The following is a 22,760-nucleotide window of genomic DNA, read 5'->3' as shown; positions in this document are numbered from 1 at the left end:
GTGCAAAAATACAATCTTATGCCCGTCAAACTGTGTTATCTTTGGCAGTTTTCATAGATTTTAAGTCAGCCTGCTGGTAACAAAGTGCCTGAAGTCCAGCTCCTTAAGAAAATATAAAGAAACGCGAGGTGGCTCAAGACTTTTGCACAACACTGCATCTTTTCTGTGCTTCCGCAGCTTCACAACATTACCAACAGTAATGTCAGGCTCAGCCCTGAGTGCTGAAGCAATCATTGGCCCTGGCCTTTTTTTAATGGAGCTCTTGAACCCATACTTTATGACAACAAAGGAATTTAAATCTTCTCTTTGAAACCAGTGTGAAAAACATACAAAATGACAAAGCGTAAATGACACAGATGAAGCATCGCAATATTAAAAGAGTTAAATAAATGCAGGACGCAGAGGAAAATGGAGTTTTTTTTTTTTTGTATAAACTTCCCTTGGATGAAACAGCAGCTGCGTGCCATCTGCAAGTGATCTAATATTGTTAGCGGCTTTCTGACATAATGCCCTGTAAAATTTTAACAAGCCCATATGCTGCAGATAGATGGAGGGCATCCAGCGCTAAGGAGACTCCTGATCCGTGAAGAACGGGGCTTCAACATTAGCATGCGGTTGCCCTGGTGAGGGAAGCAAGCTACAGTAAGCCAAACCGGCGGCGTAATGTTGATGTTTAGAAAGTTTGTTTTTAAGTGGAGACTCTGCAGTGGATCATTTTTATAAATCATTCATCAGAAGGCTCCGGGAGGACTTGTAGTAAATATCCGGGGAGACGCTCGGGTCGAGGTTTGTGTTTTTTTTTGGAGGGGGAGAATTTGGCAGTTAAAACTTAACTGAACAACAAGCAGCAGCGCCAGTACCGTTAAGCTACCTGCGCAGGGAACTATGGAGAATAACGGGGAGATCTTCTCAAAAGGTAACGAATAACAACCCATTTTCCAGCTCTGCTGCGGCAGAGAGTCAGGTGCGCTTTGTTAAATCACTGCTGTGGTAAATAGGGAAACTTAACTGCCATAGCTCACTTGTTTCAGTATTGTACTGAATGCTGAAATATGCTCAAAAAAATTACCCCTCATTACTTATTTATTTGGACATGAAAAAAAAAAAGAGGAAAGGTTATCGAAACAATATTAATATCATTATGACTTAAAAAATGAATATATTTGTCATAAAACCTGCCCGATGAGGCAAAGGTCTTGTGATTGTATTGTCATACCTATTTTACTTGCCCCTCACAAATACCCAACATATTACATTTGCAATTTAGTGTTGCCTTCCCCAACAGCAAACGGCTCAATTCAACTAAACGTAGCGTCATAAGAATAGGAAATGAAATTAAAAAAAAATGTATATTGATATACTTGTGGCAAAAAATAGTTAAGTATAACTATGACTAGCATTCTGGCTGCAATCATTTATGCCTGTAATTTTATTTACAGATATTCTATTTTTCTTAATTAACCCATATATATATATATATATATATATATATATATATATATATATATATATATATATATATATATATATATATATATATATATATATATATATATATATATATATATATATATATTAGGTAAAGTCATGTCCATTATGTTGATATTGACTCAAATCACAAAATCTCTTAGCCTGAAGTTTAAAATGGTCTGTGCATTATTTAACATTAAAAATTAGAATAGGTTTATTTGTCACGTATACAATTATGCAACTATAATGCACAGGGAAATACTTATGTACCAGTCCAACTGTGCATAAATAAGAGACACAAACATAGTTCAAGAGTGAGTAACTGAGTAATTGTGTAGTGGTAGGGTAGGTAAGTCTAATGGCCTGAGGGTAAAAGCTCCTCATCATCCTCTCTGTCTCGACAGCCAGCACAGACAAGCTTCTCCCTGATGGGAGCACATGGCATGAAGATTATTATAGTGAAGCAGAACTAAACTAAAAATTAAAACCAAGGGTGAAAAAAGACCCAGGCATTCTAGTTACCTTTAGTTACTAAAAATATCATTGTCTTTAGTCTTTGTCAGTTTGATCAAATTTGAGATTTGAGATGTCTACATATGTCATATTAACAAAAACCTAAAACTAACAAAAATCCCATTAAAATAAAGATTTTCAAACAATATAACTAAAATGAAACAAGTGAGCACACTCTGTAAGCTTTCTAAAACTGAACTAAAAAAAATGAAATTATGATAACTATGCATGGTGTGTTTTTAGGTGTCTGAGAGAAAATCTGACCTTAGAAGATGGTGAAAAATAAGAACAGCAGAAGGCTTCACAAGTGCCCTTCCCAAAACAAGACAAAAAAGTCTGTTTCCCAGATTACAAGCAGCAAAGACCTGATCCAGCTGGATGATCAAGCTGAAAGTGACAACACTGCAGCTCCTCCAGAGCCCCAGATCACCATCCAAAGCCAGCGGGGCTTCCCAGACAGAGTTTACCTGCTGGCATCAGTGATCTTTCAGAATAACCACCTGAAGAAACCCACTGCACACCAACTGGTGAATTATGGCAGTGAAAGAGAACTTCCGTTGCCTGAAGTCAGAGATGAGGAGGAACAGCGTGCAGCTTATGAGCTGGCCTTCAGCACACTTAAATGTAAGTTTGTAATTAACTGTTAGCCTAGGGTTGTTTGTTGAACCTTGATTATTCTTTTTTGCCTTTCTCTGCCAGACTTTCATATAAACATAAATCACCAACCTCAAATGAGGAGTAGGTAAGTGGCTGCCTGACGTTTCCTTGCCAAATATTTTGCTTTCATAGTTTGTTTTTACCTTCAGTGGCTTTTTCCACAACTCTACAGAAGGGAAACTTTCTTAATAAACATGACCTTGTACCATTTGAATATTATAACCTGACTGACTTCTTAAACACAGTCATGTGGCAGCCCAATAGAGACCATGGGATGAGTCATTTAATGGCACGGGAACAGTAGAAGTCCCATTTAACCATTAATAAAATAAGTCACTGTTTGTTGAGGGTGGATAAGCAGTCTGTTACATATCAGTGCTTACAGTGCAACACAAAGCACACAGTTTTTTGGGATTCATTTTATGCAGAAATACTTCGAGCATAACTTGCTGTGACTCAGTTTCGGAGAATGCCCTTAGATACAGTATTAAAGCCTCTTCTGTTATTAAAAAGAAATCAAATTGCTCATTTTTGCTTCATGCTTAGATGTTCTATGGTTTGGGTGAATGTGGAGTGACATCAGGAAAGGTTTTCATCAGCTCTTATTTTGAATCATTTCATTTTCTTTGAATTGCTAGCAAAATTGATTTGATTTGTGGCAAAACAAACTTGCGGTTTCAAATTAGAATGGATAGCTTTGGGCAAGTTAATTGACAGGTAGAATTATGTATAGATAGATTGATGAAGGGCAAGTAGAAGAGGGGAAATGGTTGAGTGTCCACAGGGGAATTCTGTGTGATGCCACAAATCAATTTGTCCTATAATCTGTTTGCTGGGACTAGGGTGTGGTCTGGGTGACCGAAGTCACAGGGGTGTGTAATCACCATGGAGATAATGCAGGGGAAGCGAGCCAACTGCCAGGGAATCGATTTAACGTGTTCTCAGTGGATGGTGAGGTCAGGTTGCTGGAACACCCTCGTAGAGGTTTTTTTTTTTTTTTCCTTGTCACCGTCTGTCCACTGGACCTGGATGAATGTCACACCTACATACCAAACAGTTAATGCAGATCACCTCAAAAATATCCATCATCACCAGCTCCAGCACCTCATCTGAGTAACTTATATTAGTTTTATAGCTCTAGGTCATAGTAGCCTGCTTACATTACGAGGAGAAACTGAGAAGATTGTTACAGATAATAATTTTTTCACTCTCTTTTTATCTTTTTCTGAGAAGATGAACTAATATTAAAACTTAATTTGGACAAGAGCATGAACTTGAGCTCTGCTTAAAACAAAAATGACCTAAGAACAATTACAGTATGCGTTTGCAATACTGTGCAAAAGTCTTGAGCCACCCCCTGATTTCTTTATGTTTTGCTTTCAAAGAGCTGCATTTTCTTGTGTGTGTGTGTGTGTGTGTGTGTTTTGTTTTTTAAGTGGTCTTGAGCAATAGTTCTCCCGGCTTTCTGGAGGTCTTTCAAAGCTTTTCTTTGGACATTGGCTCCTTTTTCACTATTTTCAGTCCAGTCCTTGTGCCTGACCATTTTCAGAGTATTGAATTTTTTTTCTGAACCACATTAAAAATGCACCTAACTCAATGGATGAACCACTGTTGTTTCTACACATAACAGACAACTTAGGAAAGAACCAATTTTAAATTTGGGCACTTTTTTACTAGCAACCTGTCACAAAAGCGCAGCATTTGTTTCCATTTCTTTAGCTGAATCTATGAAAAATGCCAAAGATAACACAGTTTGACAGGATAGAATAGTATTTTTGCATTAACATGGTGATTCTCAAACAGCTAATAACCAAAAACCTGGCATTTTTCAGCACAGATTGCAATGTGCCCTTAAAAAAAATTGAGGACACTGGACATGTGAACAACAAAAGAGGCGGGCCTAAAAAACTATCTACAGCAGATGAACAGTATCTGAAAGTCATGTCCTTAAGAAATAGGATAAATCCAGTGAAGACGTGAGACAAGACCTGAGAGATAATTTGGCCCTTCAGGTGATTCATCTACTCTTTACTGAAGCTTCATCAGAAATGGTCTCAGTGGCTGTCCAGAAGCCATTTTTAAGGAAGGCAAACAGGGAGAAAACGCTGAGGCATGCCACATTATGCAAGATCTGGACTGAAAATCAGTGGCAACATGTGTTATGAATTGATGAATCCAAATTTGAAAATTTTGGTTCAAATACAGTACCTTAATCAGGTATGCATTTTAGTCACGTTAGCATTTTTGTGATATTTGCTGTGTAGATGAAATTACACATGCTCAAAGCCATTTAATCTTTCCTCTTCCTCCTGCAAACATGCCAACTTTTGGTGCAGAGATTGATTTTCTAGTGACATGCGTAACATACAGTACAAGCATCCTGGGAGCCACACACAGACACGCAGTTGCTGTAAGGCTAATCCGAAATTGAACCAAGGTCAAATGTTAACCTAAAGAAGGAATGCTTCACGAGTGAAAAGCACGCAGAGCAAAATGTCAGCGAGTATGGACTAGTATTGATCTTGGGATTATAACTTTTTATCTGTCCTGAGCAAAAGGTTCAGTGAGCTCCATGTTGGAGGCTGAGGACACAGACAATCCCTTTTAGGAGTGTTGTTGGGAATGTTGAGCAATACTAAATATTATGGGGTTGGTGTTGAGGATGGTATTTACCCTGGTGTAGATTTGGCATTTCATAAACAAAAGACATGGCTCTCTGGGTTTTCTCTACATCTTCTCCTTCTCTTACACTTCATTGTGAGTCTTTTCTATTTCTGCACCCTCTTTTGTCTCTGAAAAAGAAAAATTTCCAGTGTGGCTCTCTGCTAGATCACTGACCTAGAGGCAGGTTATGTTTTCAAGGTTTCATATCTTGTTCAGTGGTTATACAGTGTGCTGCCACTGCTTTGAGGAATACACTCGTGTTAAGCTGTGTAAAGTAATTTTTGTGGGAATTTTTGCTGGTAGAAATTTAGTTGACCTTGTCGCCAGCCATAAAAGCCCCTCCACCTCCTCCTCCTCCTCTCTTTGCCTCTTTCTGCTGCCTGCTCCTCTGAGTATTTCTGCCTCATTGTCCAGAATGGCCAACTGGGTTGCCAGCCTGTCAAATGACTGAGGCTGCTCTTCTCTCTGTGCTGTGAGAAAGGACCACTTTGTGTGCTATGCTGGATGTATAGCATGAGAAAGAGCAGAAAGATTTTGTCCTTGACCACAATCAGGGCAGCCACCACCACTGTGCCTCAGCAAATATTAAATTGTCCAGGTACATAATATTTAAGATAGATTGACCATTTAGACCAAAGGTGAATGTATAACTTACGGCAGGTACCCTTTCTGGCTGGTCCAGTGTTATATTAGTGTGCAATTGGGTGTACTGATGCAGAACACTGTGAGACAAAGACCTGCTGAAGAGGAAAGGAGACAACATTCAGGTCTGGCTCTTGCACCAAGCATTTGTTTGACTATAGTCACCATCAGTCACTGCTCATTGTGTAGTACCTGGATGGAAGCCACGTGACGCACAACCTCAGTTCTGCATCCTGCAGTGCCTCCTGCTGATTGAGGATACCTTTTTTTTGTTAGGCTCATGTTGCATGTCACATTTAAGAATTTCTGCATCATCCCCCAGGTAAAAAACAGCGTGTTGTCTGCTGTGCAAGGATGTCTTCTGTAAGTGATTTATAGCAGAATTCCCTCTGCATTTTACTCAGATTGCTGTGTGTGAATTTACAGCATGTTAAAGACCATGACCTCTGCAGAATCAAGTATCATGGCCTCCTCAGAGATCTGTTTTGCAGTGTACACTGAGTGGTTATCTCCTAAGGGATTATCTTTAAGGCCTTTTGCAGTAATGGGGACAATTCTAAACCTTATTCACCTCCATCTGCAGTAAATTAGACCACTGCTGATGCCGTAGGCCCCTGCTTCCTCAATTAAAGATAAGCTCTATCACATGAAAACAGTTGTTTGTGTAACAAACAACTGTTTGTGTGTGTGTGTGTGCGCGTGTGTACCTGCATGCAGATGTTTGCTTTGCCCTACACTGTATAGGGGTGCCCAGTGTGAATTGTGATGTTGCGATAAGCTAACAGCATTGTCTGGTTTCCATGGCGGCTCAGTGGATGGGGTCTGGGTTTACCGCTTATTTGCAGCTTTAGAGGTGCGTCTGTTAGGAATAGGAATTAACCAAGAGGCAAACCAACCTCGTGATAGACAAACAGCATTAACTTCAAAACTGTAGTTTCACACTTGAAGAAACACATGCGTCTTATTTGCACCTTTCACAGTTGTCTGTTTTCCAATCTCACTAGACACGCAACCATATTAGGGAAATTATCCTTTTGCCCCATTCGCGCCGTCTGCAGAGAGCAAACACTACCTGCAGAGTAACTTTGGAAGCAGCTGTTCTTTAATCCTAACATGATACCCAGGCAAGTGTTGCTGTCTTTCCATCTCATGCATATCGGAAAACGAGAACCTGCTGTTCACAGATGGGTATGGTAAGGATAAGCCTGTTTGTTTTTATGTATATTTTAAGGAAAAGAGTCCTGTTGGTTTGTGTGGCAGTTGCTGCTTTTATGATATGATAGCATGGATATGGGGGTGGAAAACCACCATAAACAAGGCAAAGATATCTGATCGTCAGCTCTCACCTTTTTTTTTAACAGTTCAAAGTCACCAGTTCAAAGTTTGACAGATAATATATCCAATTTAATTTTTTAAATAATAAGTGCAAAATAAGACAGCCATGAAGTCAGAACTGCAACATTTATTCACCACCCAACGACCAAATCATTTTAGTGATTAAAATGACCGAATGGGCTCATTTATGGCCCTGTTATATTTTACATGTGGATACTTTTTTTTTTTTTTTTAATGAAATTTGATTAATTATTGCTTTCAATAATTTTTATGTAAAAAAGTAAAAAGAAAAAAAAGACAAAATGTACAAAGTACAGAGTATAGGTGAACTGGTACCTCTGTAATACTCTGTGTACAACAAATTGCATAGTCATAGTCAGGGTGTTTTTTCACCCTTTGTTACTTCTGTTTAAAATGAAATATTAACAAAGATCCTGCTTGTTGATGTGTAATATGATGATGATGTGCATAAGCACTCAAAAGTTGTAGGAAAAGTAGACTAAAAGAATCACAATGATGCGTGATAGCTGGGCTCATAAATGATCGCACTTGGTTATTTGAAGGTTAATCAAAGATATGAATAAGATGGAAATGCCTGTAATATTTACCCATACCAATACTAGTCTAGTATGAAAAACACGCATGCCTTTTATATTTGGTTTCACTCATTAGGTCTAGTTGCACCCTGTTCATTATTTCATATGTCATCAGTGTCATTATTCCTTCGATTACCTGCACGCTCTCACCACAGACACAAGAAGTGAAAGAAAAGAATCGGATGAAAAATCAGATCGGGTCTAATTAAACACCAAATAAGCATTAAATCACGGGAAATTAAACCCCTGATCTAATTGAATTATCTTTTTAAATTAAATTGCCATCATTCGGGGTGCCTCTAGGAGCCTCTTTTGTTCTTTGTCTTCATCTCTTTTAGCTCGTTTTGTGTGTTTTGATGTTTTTGTCATTAGATATGCATTCATTAATGGACAGGAGTAATTTCTTGTGCCTCCGTCTCCTCCTCCAAATGGAAGAGTCAGGATTGGTTTCGAGGGATAATTAGACATTGATATAAAAGATGCATTAATATGCATCATCGTCGCTCGCTCACAATTAGTTATTGAAATCCCTGTTATTGCATTTCCATCCTTTTAACCTTGTTTTATTATTTCTGTACAGATCAAGAACTGCTGGAGGACATCATGACTGACAGCTGCTTTTATCTCACTCAGCCGATGGTAAGTCATTTCCATATCATTTTATACGGCAGTAATTTCGGCGTTTACCTTGTTATCCCTCTGTGTATAGTTTTGTTTACCTTGGGGTTTTCACAAACACTCTCTGGTGTTCATGTCTTGCTGTTTATGCTTCACATGTTGTTTGCTCTATTCTGTCTGATCTTATAATCAGCAACAGTAATATTGATTTATTGCACTGATACGCTTCTTTCATCAGCTCACAAAGCACCTTGTTTTGTTTATATTCCCCGCACTAATCAATGACAACGACTCCCTCTGGAGTCAAAATCTAAACGTTACTATGTGGCAGAAGATATCTGGCTGTGTGTTTGCCTTTATTACACCCCATTAATTAGCAAAGAAATCAAAATGTAACAACCCAGGGGCAGTGAGTTTGTACGTGGCATCTGAGTGTATTCTGCACAGTGTCCATCCGGCATCTGTCCTCCATCCAATTTTTTTTAGTTTATTATGATGTTGTGTACTCGTAAAAGAAAGCTTTACAGCACAGCCGTGAACCTGCAGCCGTTAGTAGAAGAACACCTCGCTTCTTAAATGACGAGGTATCCTCTGGCGGAGACTGGTGTGTATTTTGCCCTACTTTTAACACACCACAAAAAAGAATGTGAGCAAAGAGGAGGGCTGCTTAAGCTTTTTCTCTGACATGCTGGATGGTGATAAAGCATGCACAGAATGCAGAGCAATGGTATGGCTGGTGAGCAGGTGAAGGAGACGAGTGATGAAGGCAAGCAGCGGTGAAGGTGTAAACAGAAAACAGAGCCGTCGTGGAGTTTACAGATGGAAGATAGTCAATGTCTATTTCAGCGAGGGCCTGAGCATACATGGGCTCATTAATACACATGAATATATGTGTTTGCAGTGTAATTCCCCACAGGCACACAGACGTACACTTGCATTGTAGCCTTGTGAAATATGGCCCAGGGTGAAATGAATGGCTCTCCCTACGGGATGGTGGCAGGTCGTTACTCTGCATTTCTCCAGCTAGACAATAAAGCCCAGACACAATGAGAAAGTCTTTAGAGCTCACTCTCACCTTCTTTTACACTGCTGGCATCTATAAAGTTCAACCTTGGTAGAGAGAGCGGGGTGGGGTGGGGGGAGAGTGAGAGAGAGAGAGAACAGACTGGCTGTAAAAAGACATGAGGGTTTTGGAGAAAAAAAGTAGAATAAAAAAATGAGCCTATAGATATGCTTTGAGCCTAAAGCACATTTGATCACAATGGAGAAGGAAAATGAAGCCTAAATTCCATGGAGGATGGAAGTAACCTGAATAATACTAGTCAGGAAGACAGATAAGGTAGAAAGCGTTTAACATGACAGAGTCTCAGTCCACGTGTAAGATGAGTTGTATGAAACTTTAATGACATCTCATGTAGTAATATGCATTTACCTTGAATTTGTTCTGTTTATTTTTAAGAGTGTGCATTAATGTTGTATCAACAGTACATGCATATGTATTGGAACTGAATTTAGCCTTGCTGATCCATAATTTACTGTAGCCTTGAAATTAAAACCAAGTCAGATCAAGTCTGATTAGGATCAGAGTCGCCAAGCAACATGTTTACAGTTTCCCACCACGGGACACTGTTTCTAGGCAAGCTCAGTGACTGGGAATTTTCCCACACCCGCGTGTTTAACCTTGGTAAAGGACAAGTGGAATTTGAGGTAATGAGGGAAGACGAGTGAGTAAAAAGCAGAGTGCCACAACCTGTTTCCGAAACCGACCTTTCCAAATATGAAATTAAACTCCTCTGTGCTGAATAATAAGTACAGGCTAATTCCTATACTGCAGCAGAAACCTTTGTAGCGCTCTAACTTCTCTGCCCATTAGCCCAGTTGTGAGGATGTGGCAAGCTGTTTGTGCAGTGGAGCACCATCTGCCACTAATGCGGCTGGTGCCCTCCCACCCTCAGGGGGAGAAAGGTGGAGTTAGAGAGAGGAAGAGAGAGAGACATGGGAAGAAGGGGAGGGAGCGAGATAATTGTAGGAGAGAGGTGGAGACATAACTCAGACTTCCTCCTAGTTTTAATTAAGTAGCAAAAGCTGGGTCATGGCAGGACATCCTTGAGCTACTGTGTGTGTGTCAGTTTGTGTAAATGAGATACAGTTTAGTCACTGAATCGATACAGATACAGGAAATAGCATCACTGAATAGTACTCCTCATTATGTAACCAAAATGGAGCTATTTAAAAACAACCCAACTCAGGGTTCTGTTCTTGTTCTAGCTTTTAAAATGAAAGTCACCAGTTAACTGTGCCTTTTGCTCTTATGTTCTAGCCAGACGAACAGATGAGCCTTGCTGCCGTCATGCTCTATGACTTCCAGGACAGGAAGTTCCTCCCTCGTGAATGCAAACTGGAGGAGGAGATCGTACAGGAAGTTAGAGATTTAGAAGACTACCTCCTCAGGTGGGAAAAGAAAAATAACAAAAGCTTAAAAAAGAAGGACCCACTAAGGGTGAAATTAATAAAAACTGAGGAATTTTATAGATAAGGTAGTTAAAACCTTCACAGCCTGGCTGGGATTGTCATTATCATGTGTGGGTTTGTCATCATGGCAAAATGTTCTCCAAAGACAGAGTTTTCAGGATATTGGCAGGTTGTGTGAATGTTCTGTTTTTCTGTTTGCATGTCTTTGGAGAGATTTTGTAAAAAAAAAAAACAAACAAACATGACAGCTTTGCAAAAACTGTGCAAAAACCTCAGTTACAAAACTTTACAGAGATCAATATGAAGGTCGAGTTTGAAGATGGAAGAAGTCCTTTGGCTTCCTTTCACACAGTCTTTTTAATTTGTAAAGTATTTGTTTACTTCCCACGCAAGGTATCTGGTGGATAAACATAAAATATGTTCAAAGTTCAAAGAAAAATCAGGGCTGTGTGCTCCCATCACAAAGTTGTCTCTAGAGCTCTTTTGTTTGTCTTGTGTGCAGGTTTAAAACCAGGCTGGCTGCCTCTCTGGCCCGCTGCAGGATCAAACATGATCTCTTGTCCATTGAGTGTATCCTGCCAGAGAGTGTGAAGAAGAAGCAAGAGCGATCGAGCAATCTTCCACTTTACGCATGGGTCAACACACTGAAGAGCAGGTCAGCTGAGCACCTCCCCAGAAGCAGATAACACACAGTTGCATGTACACCTGTACATAAACACAGACATGCACTGTAAGCATACCCAGGATGTGTGCAGGCGTCCACATGCACCTGCATTTACACAGACATTTAACTTTGCGTGCTATCCAGTGTTTTATGGGCCAGGTACCCAGCTGACATCCAATTAAATGTCTGGACTACACACTGTGTGCGTGCGTGTGTGTGTGTACACAGGCCTGACAGCCTGATTCAGTTAGGTGTAAATCCTGCTGCTGTAGACAGATTCAATCAGCAGCAGCCCTCAGTGAGCTCTGGGACTGTAAAGGTCACCTGTTGGGACTAATGGTGTGTGTGTGTGTGTGTGTGTGTGTGTGTGTGTGTGTGTGTGTGTGTGTGTGTGTGTGTGTGTGTGTGTGTTTATATGTGTAAATGTATGAGTGTGTTAATGGTTTATAAAGGCCATATTACTATTAAAGTCTCTTAAGAGGCCAAATAGCAACTAGGCACACTATTATTATCTAATAATGGGAGATAATAATAATGAGAGGAGAAAGTCTTCCTCTTTGTCCCACCTCTGACCTTCCTCCTTTATCCCTTCTCTTGGGTTTCCACTAATCTGCTCTCCTCTCTCATCGCTCCTCTCCTCTTTTGCAGTCTTGATGAGGTCCAAGGTGTCCTGAAGAGCGCTGGCTTCTCACAGGTGAAATCGATTGGGCAGTTGGAGGGCCAGACCTTCTGCCAGGATCCCCACTGTGGGGATTTACTTGTATTCCCTGCTCAGCTGAAAGCTCAGCTGTACTCCACCAAGCTGCTTAGCGAACACAAACTCATCATCCAGGTACGAGCTGCACCGAGAGACGAGGTTTCTGATGAGAGCGGTCCCCTCTCTGAAGACTCTAATATAACTGTGGAAGTCTGTTTAGCTCTATCAGTCTTCTCTGATATTTATGATTTCACTTTGGTAATGGACTTTCTCAAATTGATTGTAAGACTGAAATCACTTATGCCAAGTAAGATTAGTTTGCCCAGATACAGATATTTCACAGCACTTCAACTCATATGGCCGTGCTTCACTTTGAGCCATAAAGAATTATCCCGTTTGGGAAGATTGGACAGTTTAATCATTTAATTTCTGCTCCATAAAAGTCAAGCTGCCACATAAACTGTGAACAGTACACAGCACCACAACACAAGTAAATCAGATTTTTGTGGCCAGATTCAATCAAATATTCACTACCTCTCCCTAATTAATCATCTTTCCTTTAAATGTCTTCTCTGACTCTCCAGCACTCTCTGCTATTTTTCTGCTGCTGAATATTTCTCATTCCTTTTCTCCTCCCTGCTTTGCCTCTTCACAGTTTAGGTCTCACGGCATTTCTGCAAACTTGGATCCTGAAGATTGCAGCTTAAGTGTGTTGGTCTCTCCAGCAAACTTAATACTTTTACTCGATTTGCCTGTAGGATAAGTCATGCAGCTTGGGCCCAAATGCTGTGTGCTCCCTGCTGCCAGAGGAAGGACATGTCCTTATGGTGGGCTCCTTCTCCGGCCTCACCGTCTCCCACACCGCTTCCCTAATTGCAGAAAAGTATAAAGCCAACAGCAGCAACCAGCCCCAAGTCTACGTTTGTGTCAACAACTACACAGAAGCTCAAAGGGAGGAGCTCGAGCTCACTGTCTCTGCAATGGGCTGCAACAGTAAGACAAAGCTGATGTGTCCTTGAGTGTGTTGTCAGCATCAGTTTGTGTCTTTGTATTAGAGACAAAGGAGGCAACAGAAAAAAGATAGCCCAAAAGAAAGCACCTGTCTGTTAACTGTCTCTTTAAATGAAGAGAAAAGTTAATATAGACTAACAAAGATTTGGTGAGTTCCAGTGATAAAATGGATGTTGTTGTCAGCAAAAATCCCAGAGACTCATATAAACTCAGAGTGCTTTAAACCAGGTTATTTTGCTGATAGTGGCTGCCACCTCAGCTAGTCATTAGAGAAATAAAAATGGGGAAGGAACAAAGTTGACATTTTTATGATTGCAAACGATGCCTTCAGGCGTGGAATTCTTCTATAAAGAAATATAGTGGGACGTCATTGGATAGAATTTAAGAACTGAGAAAATGTGTGTTCCTGGTGCTGGTTATCATTATACTGTCTGTGTCTGCTGCTTAGATGTGAAACTGATACTGGAGGAATTTCAGTCTTTGCATGCCTGTAACAAGCAACTTCAAAAAGTGTGCGTTATCCTGTTGACCCCCAAGTGTTCTGTGTCTGCAATCAGCAACCCAGTTGATTTCATACTGCAAGAAAATGGAGGTAATGATTTAAGCAGTGAGCCATACAATGTAGACTTATTTACTATACTGAAATAGAACTGCACATACAGTTTAATATACGCAAATCAGAATATTGCGCACACTGGACATACTGCAGGATGTGAATATGCAAATTTACATTGTTTAAATGCAGATTATGCATATTGATATTCCTGTGCAGTTTTTAACTCTTGCATTCATAAAAATTCAAGCACGAAAGCATGCACTTAATGTTTTTATGCAGCGGCTTTTAGTGAAAAGCACTAATCTAGTCTTAAAATTAAAAATTGAACATTTTCCCCTTGAACAAATGTCTCACAGAAGTCTTTTGTAGTTGCATAACACAGAGTGGATAAAAAAGTAGCTTATATACCCTCTTGAAGACAGCAGTTAATAAAGCTAAAGATTGTTCTCTTCTGAAGCACTTCTTTGTTTTCTCAGACACAGACCTGCTGCAGGACCTGTCCCAGGGCTCCATAGCCCAAAGCAAACTGGAATCCCTGGTAGCACAGCAGAGGAAGGATATTGATCATGCCTTGATGTGTGAGCGTACAACCACCTGGTCTCATACATGCACCATACAATCTGAGTCTCAAGCATGTAGGCTCTCTCACTTCTCTGATACAATGTTGCTTACACTCCCTAATTATCTAATCTCCTATGCCATTAGACTGAATCTTGTGGTGGTCCTTGGAGTTTTAATTAGGAATGCTAATGTTGCTCTGTGCTGGTCGTTCGCAGTCTTCTGCAGCGGTCCTTGCACATTTCACACAAGTGTTTATTAATTCTGCTTTTTTGTTGTATACATTTTCTAGAACTGGTCGTCATTGAAGTAGAGTTGCATCATACGCTGTTTTATGCAGATGTCACTGTTTTAATCTGTTGTCAGCGTGTTTTTTGCTCAGTTGTGTTCTACTGTATATACTGTATTTCCCTCTATTCAGCAGATCTGTATCAGTGAGTTACACGCCATTAGCATCAGTCCATTTTGTTTTGTTCAGGGATCCTTGTGTGTCTGCTCGGGGTTGTGTTCATCGAGCAGGTGGAGTCTGTAGGTTGGGGGGCGGGGGGGGGAATGTAAACCAGCTTCTCTAATTAAGCTGCTATTGATCAGCCTTTGTACGTGGGTTTTGCCAGTGTAGATGCTTTCTAATAGGACTGGTAATTAATGGCGAGTACATATTGAGTGCCATGGTTCAGCTGCATCGGTGGTCTCATTTCAGTGTCTCCACTTAGACACTTGCTCAGCCAGACACACACACACACACCTCCAAAGCCTTTCATGTCTGTTGAGGAGCAGCGCATCGCAGGAAACCTGAACGGTATCACGGCCTCGCTCCTCTCATCTTTTTGTGCCAGCTTCACCTCTCCAAGTGATATTTTGCAGTTGTTTGGAGCCAATTTGCCACATCTGAACTGATTTCATTCTTCATCAGCTGAGTGTTAATTATTTCTGTCTGGCAGTAATTAGACAGCAAGAAAGAAATCAAAGCTCAAATGAAGGAAATCAAACTGCCAACGGCCAAACAAATCTTCAAGCCAGCAGCAGTTAAATAAAATGAGCAATGTACATGCATGAGAAGTGTAAAGAAATTAATATTCAAGAGCGCATTCCTTCAAAGGGAGCGGCTGATGAGGAGGACGGCTCAGCTTGAATAATCAAATGTAATTGTTGTAAAAAGAGATGAAGGAATGCTTTTCAACTGAATGTGTGTGTGTTTTGTGTATAGTCCCCAAAGTTTTGGCTGTAGTGTATTCCACGTGTTCATCATACCCAGAAGAGAATGCCGACGTGGTTAGAAAGGCATTGCAGAAAGCTCAGGCCCTTTCAGACCAGGAGGGGGAACCAAAACAAGCAAAGTTCAGGTCAGCCGCACTCTCTGCACCCCGGTGTGCTTTCTGCTTCTCTCTCCATCTTTGCCTTTCTTCCTCTGTTTGCCTTGCTGTCTGTCTGTCTGTCTGTCAGCCTTGTGAGCTGTTTGTCTGCCTACCTTTAGATGGGCTTCTGTCAAAGCCTCAGCAAACCTCTGACAGGAAGAGAAGGAGATTCAGTGAAAATGTAATCAAAGGTGCCATTTCATGTCTCTAAATGTTGTGTAAAGGCCATGGAAGAAACTATTTTCAGTCAGCTTGCCTTCCTGTTTTTTTTTTTTTTCTCCAGGATTCTTTTCTTTGTATGATTGTGGGGTTAAGAACTAAAGTCTGGTTGAAGTTTTTCAATTCTGTTGAGTTGAATGCATGAAGACAGAATCCTCTCTGCAGTGAGCTGGCCTGGTGTGCTGGCAGTGCCTCAGGCTAGCGTAAATAAAACAAAGGTAGTATTACTGGTACGGATCATACTGGTTTAACCTTGACATCTGCTGCATGTGTGTATTGTTTGTGGATTTCACTGAGTAATAAAAAAATTCATTAGACAATATAAATTTATTTTAGAACAGAAGCTTGGGCTCTTGGAACATGCATTGGGCGTTCATTTTTAGTAATGCTGCAGGCTAAACAACTGCTATAATGCATTCAAGTATTATTAGTATCAGTAATCATAAGTTGGAGCCCTACTTCATTTTGTTACTGTTATTACTACTACTAATATTTGTAAGCTGTATTTTGCTGTCTGCATATATCATCCCCTTAGAATTATTAGGTTTTACCTACATTCTGACCAGTTTTGAGATATTAAATAATAGAACTGTATAATACTAAGTTAAAGCTTGATTTTACAGATAGCACCTTTTTGTTTTGTGAATAAAATGGCCAAAGTTGCATATAATTGAAAAAAAAACTGTTACATATTGTTGATTTAGCAGTCAATGAATAAGAATACAACAATAAGTCAATTTCATCAGAAATGTCAGATAGATCCTTATAATTCTAAAGGGACAATATGTGTGTTTCATTCAGGTTAGGCCTTTCGCCTTTCAGCTCCTCTGAGTATGCAGAGGCCACAGATGAAAAAGACAATTTCTTCATACTGGAGCCCACGGAGCACACAAATGGCTCCTTTCTGGCTGTTCTTACTAGAGAGGTAAGCATCACTTTAGCAGAAACCTTAAGAGCAAATAAACAATGACATACACACACCTGATAGTACACATGAACTTAAAGTACATTTACTTAGAAAACACTTATCGTCATTACTCATCACAGAGCAGCACAACTTCAATTGCTCCTTGATGAAGCCAGTGTGAAATCTTACTAAGCTGCTTTTCTTTTTTGTTGTTGTTGACCTCTGGGTGTTGCATCCAACCTGCAAAAAGGAATATCTGCCTTCACATGCAGAGTCAACACTTTATAATGTTAGTAACAATTTTACAATGGATCAGTGATAACTAAGCTCCGTGAAAATGAAATTCCACCAGACCACTGGTGCTGCTACTTTTAGGCAGTGCATCCCAAAGAGATAAATAAGGGCAAATTGAGCTCATTTGCAGTACTATGCTCACCATTTCTTTATATTTTGCTTTCCAGGAGCCAGACTTTCTTGTAATTATTTAAAAGTGGTCTTGAGCAATAGATCTCCAGGCTTTCTGAAAGTCATTTTTCAATCCAGTACGTGTTCCTGACCATTTTCAGTGTAATGTGTATATATATATATATATATATATATATATATATATATATATATATATATATATATATATATATATATATATATATATATATATATATATATATATATATATATATATATCAAGCATAAAAAGGCAGCTAACTGAAGTGATTAACCAGTGTTGTGTCCCTATCTTTAGGCACTTTGTTACTAGCAGCCTGTCACAAAAATCACATAATTGTTTCCCATTTTTTTAGTTGAATCCATAAAAAAAATGCCAAAGATAAAACAATTTGACAGGCCTAAAACTGCTGTACAGGTGATTCACAAAGAGCTAATAATCAAAAACTTAGCATATCTCAGCATGGTGTGACTGAGGTTGAGGTATGTCAGATTACTGAAAATGGACTGAAAATCAGTGGCAACAGGTCTCACGAAGTGTTGAATCCAAATTTGAAAATTTTGGTTCAAATTTTTTGTTCAGATCATTGTCAGAATGTACAGAGGAGGTCGAGAGGCTCTGTCATGGTTAGGGGCTGCGTTTTACCCAGTGGTGTTGGGGATATAGATGGAATTATGAACACAGAAAAGTACTGTCAGATTTTGATCCACCATCAGATTCTGGAAAGAATCTGATTGACAATGGCTTCATTTTTCAGCATGACAGTGATCCCTGCCAGTGCAGTAAAAGCATATCTGGATAGAAAAACGCATAATTTAACACTATCAGTCATGGACTGGCCTCTCCATAGTCCGGACCTCAATGTTACTGAAGCAGTGTGGGATCATCTTGACAGATAAAGGACGAAAAGACAGCCGACATCCAAAGAAGAACTTTAGATGTCCTTCAAGACGCCTGGAGAACTATTCCTGAAGACTGCTTAAAGAAATCACAAGAAAGCTGCTTAAGAGAGTTCAGACTGTGCTGAAGACTAAAGATGGTCACACCAAATATTGACTTTCAAGCTCGTTAGAATTTTGCAGATTCAGTTTTTGCCTCACAAATAGTAATTCCATGTATATTTGCAGATGTTTTAATAAATCACTACACCTGTTCCCCATTTTCCTGGCAAAATATAAAGAAATGCAGGGTGACTCAAGCACAGTACTGAAGTATCTGCCCCTGTCAAGCTGTCTGGTTTCAAGTGACAGAAAGGTTCTATCATTAGTCCTGGACCTGACTGTGTGCTTCACCAGTGTGATACCAGGGTGTCATTTTGCTGACTTCTGTAAGACTGCCTGACAGTTTATTCAGCCTTCAAAATGAAAATGCTGTGTACCCACAGAGTTTATGTGTGTATGTTTTTCGCCAGCACAGACAGGATAGATTGGGTGATCCCTTATTTATGTCTGCAGAGAAAATATCTTGTTCTTCTTCCCCTGAGCCAGTTGGCTCTATCGTAGATAAACACAGACCACGGTGAAATAAGTTTAATTGGTGGAGCTTATTAGTGTGGGGAATTGTAATTAAGTAGACACACTGAGCTGGCTGCAATCTGTCAAAAACAAGCAACTTCTGGGAAATTGAAGCATGAAGCCTTTGAGTTATTATTATATTTGGAGAGAAGGCAGACGGTACACAGGGACAAAGCAGCAGAAGTTGAGATTGGGTGAAAATGAGCATCACAGTGTGTGACAGGCACTGGGTGAGACCCTTGAGGAAAGGTAAAGAAGGGGTAGAAGGAGGTCACAGCGCTAGAGGAAATGAGAATGTTGGGTCACGGGTGTGGGTGTTTTTTTCCTGGTCTGCTCAGCATCTGGACAAAAGGTGTGAGATTTAGGTGAAGAAAAAGAACATTGTCTGAACCTGCTGTAAAAACACAAACACCCAAGTCGGAACATGAGAGGAGTGAGAGAGGCCAAAGTCAGCTTGAGAGCAAGCTGTTAGACACAAATCTTGGATTTTGGAGCCCAAAGGAGGAAAAAGAGGAAGGAAAAGGGATTGTTGGGTTTGTTGCCGCAATTTCAACAATGTCTTTGAGAGGAGCTTTGATAATTTTTGGATTTTTCTATGAACACTAGTAATTGGGATGCACTCTGTCTCTCTAACTCTATTGTGGTTTCCAGTCACAGGCTTTGATTGCTTAATACAGGCTCTGATTCAGACTCATCTGCTCTCCAATCCACTTTTATCTTCCTCTCTTTGCCTTTTTCTGCCGTCTTCCTCGCCCTCTTTTATTTGTGTGGGTGGCTCTTTAGAGAGACTCTCTATGCTCTGCCCAAACTGGCTGCAGGTGCGCCGTGTTGCACTGGATCTTCAAGGTTGGTTAGTAAAAGTGCATCAGCAATTCTCATCAAGTGTTTGTGACCGGTCTTCCCCACGTTCTCATAATTCACAATATAGCCTCGTTTATGACGTACCGCCCCCCCCTACATTATGAAATCTGCTTTTATGCTTTTGATGCCGGCGCGTGGTTATTAAGCCATCTTACCCCCACCGGGTGTGATCTCCTGCACTGTTTCTCACTGACCATCCATCATGTTTTATACCTCCACAGATAGGAATGAAAAGATAATCAAAGTGCTGTAATGGTGCCTCAAACATGATTTTTTTTTTTTCTCCATACCTGCAATAAACTCAGCTAATCAAAAGTTATTGTGGCACACTGAAAAGCGTCATAAAAATAGCAATTATATAAGTGTTTGAATGCTGTCTGGCATATATTGGCTGTCATAGCGGTGCCCAGTGAAGTTCTTTACGAGCAGGAACAGCTGGGGACAATAAAGACGTTCAAGTGATGTGTTTGTGGCCTAATTTCCAGAGAACGCGACGCACATCGCAGGTAGACCTTTCTCTAAAAAAAAAAAAAAAGCTACTGCTGAAGGATTCATTTGGACAATATCAACAGGAGATTCAGGACCCTACATTTTTTACTTTGTCTTTATTTTCTTCCTGGTTCATAAATTTGGATGCTGTTGCCAAGATATATTGGATGTGATGATTCTGGACATAAATGTTAACAAAAGAGCGGGTTCAGATCCAGGAACTGCTGTGGCAGCTAAGTTTGGCAGAGTGTAGACGGAAATGAGAGATTTACAGAGTGTGGCATAGTTGGTTAGTGAAGATGGAGGGGAAGTGAGATTTACAGAGGTGAGGGGGAAGAAACGGAGGCACGGGAGAGTATCTGTTGAATAATTCAGCGCCCCCCTGTCTGTGTGAGTTAGCGTCAGTAAAGTTCAGGGCGTCCACCAAAGACTGCATTACAGAGGTGCTTCTAAAACAATGTTTACCTGCATGTGTAGAGTGCATCGAAGCACACGGGATCGCACGTGGAAAATTCACACTTTCACACTGTACGTATGCAAGCATACATAGAATATAGGTAGAATTGTGGACAGCTTGAACAAATGCCTAAATGCATTTGCATGCAAGTACAAGCAAGTGCTCAAAAAACTAAATAGACCCAAAGACTCATGCAGGCTGTGTCCCTGTAGTGTGCCTGGTGCTTGTGAATAATTCAGGCATTGAGGAGAGCAGTGGGCCGCTGCTGAGACAGCAGGTGACCCCACAGCCAGCAGCAAGGACATGGTGGCTTCCTCTCCTCTCCTCTCCTCTCCTCTCCTCTCCTCTCCTCTCCTCTCCTCTCCTCTCCTCTCCTCTCCTCTCCTCTCCTCTCCTCTCCTCTCCTCTCCTCTCCTCTCCTCTCCTCTCTTACAGTATTAGATAAGGTCCACACCATCCATAAAATGTATTTGTAGAATAACCATGAAATACCATTAAAGAAGTACCATTCAGTGCTTAAATGGTACTTCTTGAGGCACCCAAATGATTTTTCCCCTCATCATAATCACTTAGAATAAGAATGTTCATCAATAAATTTTTAGGACATTTTTAAACTTCATGTCTGTGTGCTTTGTCAATTCTCAAAAGCCCGAGGCACCACACAACGTAATAGCCAGAGCAAATGCCAGAGGCATACTGGACAAACTCGGCTCCAACCACCTTACCAGAAAAGAACACCACGGAAACGCCAGCAGGATGAAAAAAGCAGCCAGTGTACGCACCACCCAGTCCCACCTCTCTGCCAGCATTCAGCCCAAACATCAGCAGACCAAGAGCAGTGACAGTGCTAAACTCTGTGGACACCAGGCTCTTAATAACATGCAGCAGTCATCACAAGGTGGGTGTGAGCACAGAAGTCATATAACTCAAGCCAGCTGAATGTGCAGAGTTGCTTTGGAGAGGAGCGATAGCTACCCGTCATGTGTAAAAAAAAAAAAGTGGAGCTGAAGGCAGAGCTTGCCTACCTCTCTAAAAGTTGAAAATAAAAGAGAGAAAAGAAACAGCCTGTGGACACCTCTAAATCTCACTGATGGCTGCATTATATCTTGTATGTTGAATACATAAAAATTGGACTTTTTTGCAGCTGAAGAGCCAAGCTGTGCATTTCTTACAGTTTTGAGTCTGCCCTAAGCTAAGCACTGTAGCTTGACATTTTACAGATGTTGTGTACCAACAATAATGTTTACTTTGCATAGTTCAGCATGTTATATATTGTTCATTTATGCCTTATCTCCTTGGCTCTGACGCTTTTTGTCCCATCTTATTGTTCTTATCCTTTAGGAAAACCCAAATCACTGTACCCGCATGCCTTAAAGAGCACCATAACAAGCTCTTTCTCTCACTCCAGACAAGAATGCACCAGATCCTCTTGTTCCTCTTCCAAACTAGAAAAAAGTGCTACTCCCATCACCACTGCTCTGCATGCTTCTTCTTCTCCTGCCACTCCTGTGGTCCCAGCGGTCCGCTCGCGTGAAGCTCATATGGAGGTGCTGAAACCTGCGCTGTTCGTCCTGCCTCCTGTTCACTTCCCCAACTTTTTTCCACCCCAGCACAGCCAATCAAGATTCAGCCCCAGCCTCACCAACAAGTTTAAGAGACCAGCTCAAATTGTTTCCTCCCGCTCCAGTGGTGGTCTCTCCAAAGATGCTAGGGAAAAGCCCTTCCTGTGTTTTGACTTCACAAAGACAACTATTAAGAAGAGCTAGCTTTTGTTAAATGTCTATTTAAATAAAGTCAGCAGGGCCTGAAATGTACATAAAAAGTTCTACTTCATGACACAGAGCATGTGAATGCCAAGTCACCCTAAATGCTTGTACTAGCATTATTGCTTCTTGTTATTTCAATGTCATTCCTGTGTGCCATAAAGAACAACCTTGCCAGAGTCAAGACCAGTCAAACTGTATATATTTATATTGCTATGCCATGTCATTTCAATGTCAACACACGATGAATAGCTCTTATCTGCAGTTCCTCTGCCCTGAAAAATTAAAAAGGACATA

At 40.5% G+C, this 22,760-nt stretch overlaps 1 protein-coding gene across 1 annotated transcript; it reads left to right on the top strand.

Moving 5' to 3' along the window:
- Positions 1-585: 585 nt before the first annotated feature.
- On the top strand, positions 586-22,751 carry LOC115787056 (putative methyltransferase NSUN7). The gene is made up of 13 exons (XM_030739630.1): positions 586-916; positions 2,227-2,607; positions 8,458-8,516; positions 10,816-10,946; positions 11,470-11,622; positions 12,280-12,463; positions 13,087-13,321; positions 13,788-13,931; positions 14,372-14,473; positions 15,661-15,796; positions 16,829-16,952; positions 21,349-21,598; positions 22,042-22,751. The coding sequence occupies exons 2-13, from the start codon at positions 2,256-2,258 to the stop codon at positions 22,464-22,466; spliced, it is 2,295 nt and encodes a 764-aa protein (XP_030595490.1). The 5' UTR covers positions 586-916; positions 2,227-2,255; the 3' UTR covers positions 22,467-22,751.
- The last annotated feature ends 9 nt before the right edge of the window (positions 22,752-22,760 follow it).

Source organism: Archocentrus centrarchus, chromosome 10 (genome assembly GCF_007364275.1).
Source record: "Archocentrus centrarchus isolate MPI-CPG fArcCen1 chromosome 10, fArcCen1, whole genome shotgun sequence".
NCBI lineage: Eukaryota > Metazoa > Chordata > Actinopteri > Cichliformes > Cichlidae > Archocentrus > Archocentrus centrarchus.
This window is presented reverse-complemented; position numbering and strand designations above follow the sequence as displayed.

Bases quoted from the DNA above. Each gene is read 5' to 3' on its own strand.
- LOC115787056 (XM_030739630.1), top strand. From the start codon at position 2,256: ATGGTGAAAAATAAGAACAGCAGAAGGCTTCACAAGTGCCCTTCCCAA. The intron at 15,797-16,828 runs GTCAGCCGCACT...TGTTTCATTCAG, and splicing joins CCAAAACAAGCAAAGTTCAG to GTTAGGCCTTTCGCCTTTCA. The intron at 16,953-21,348 runs GTAAGCATCACT...AATTCTCAAAAG, and splicing joins TGGCTGTTCTTACTAGAGAG to CCCGAGGCACCACACAACGT.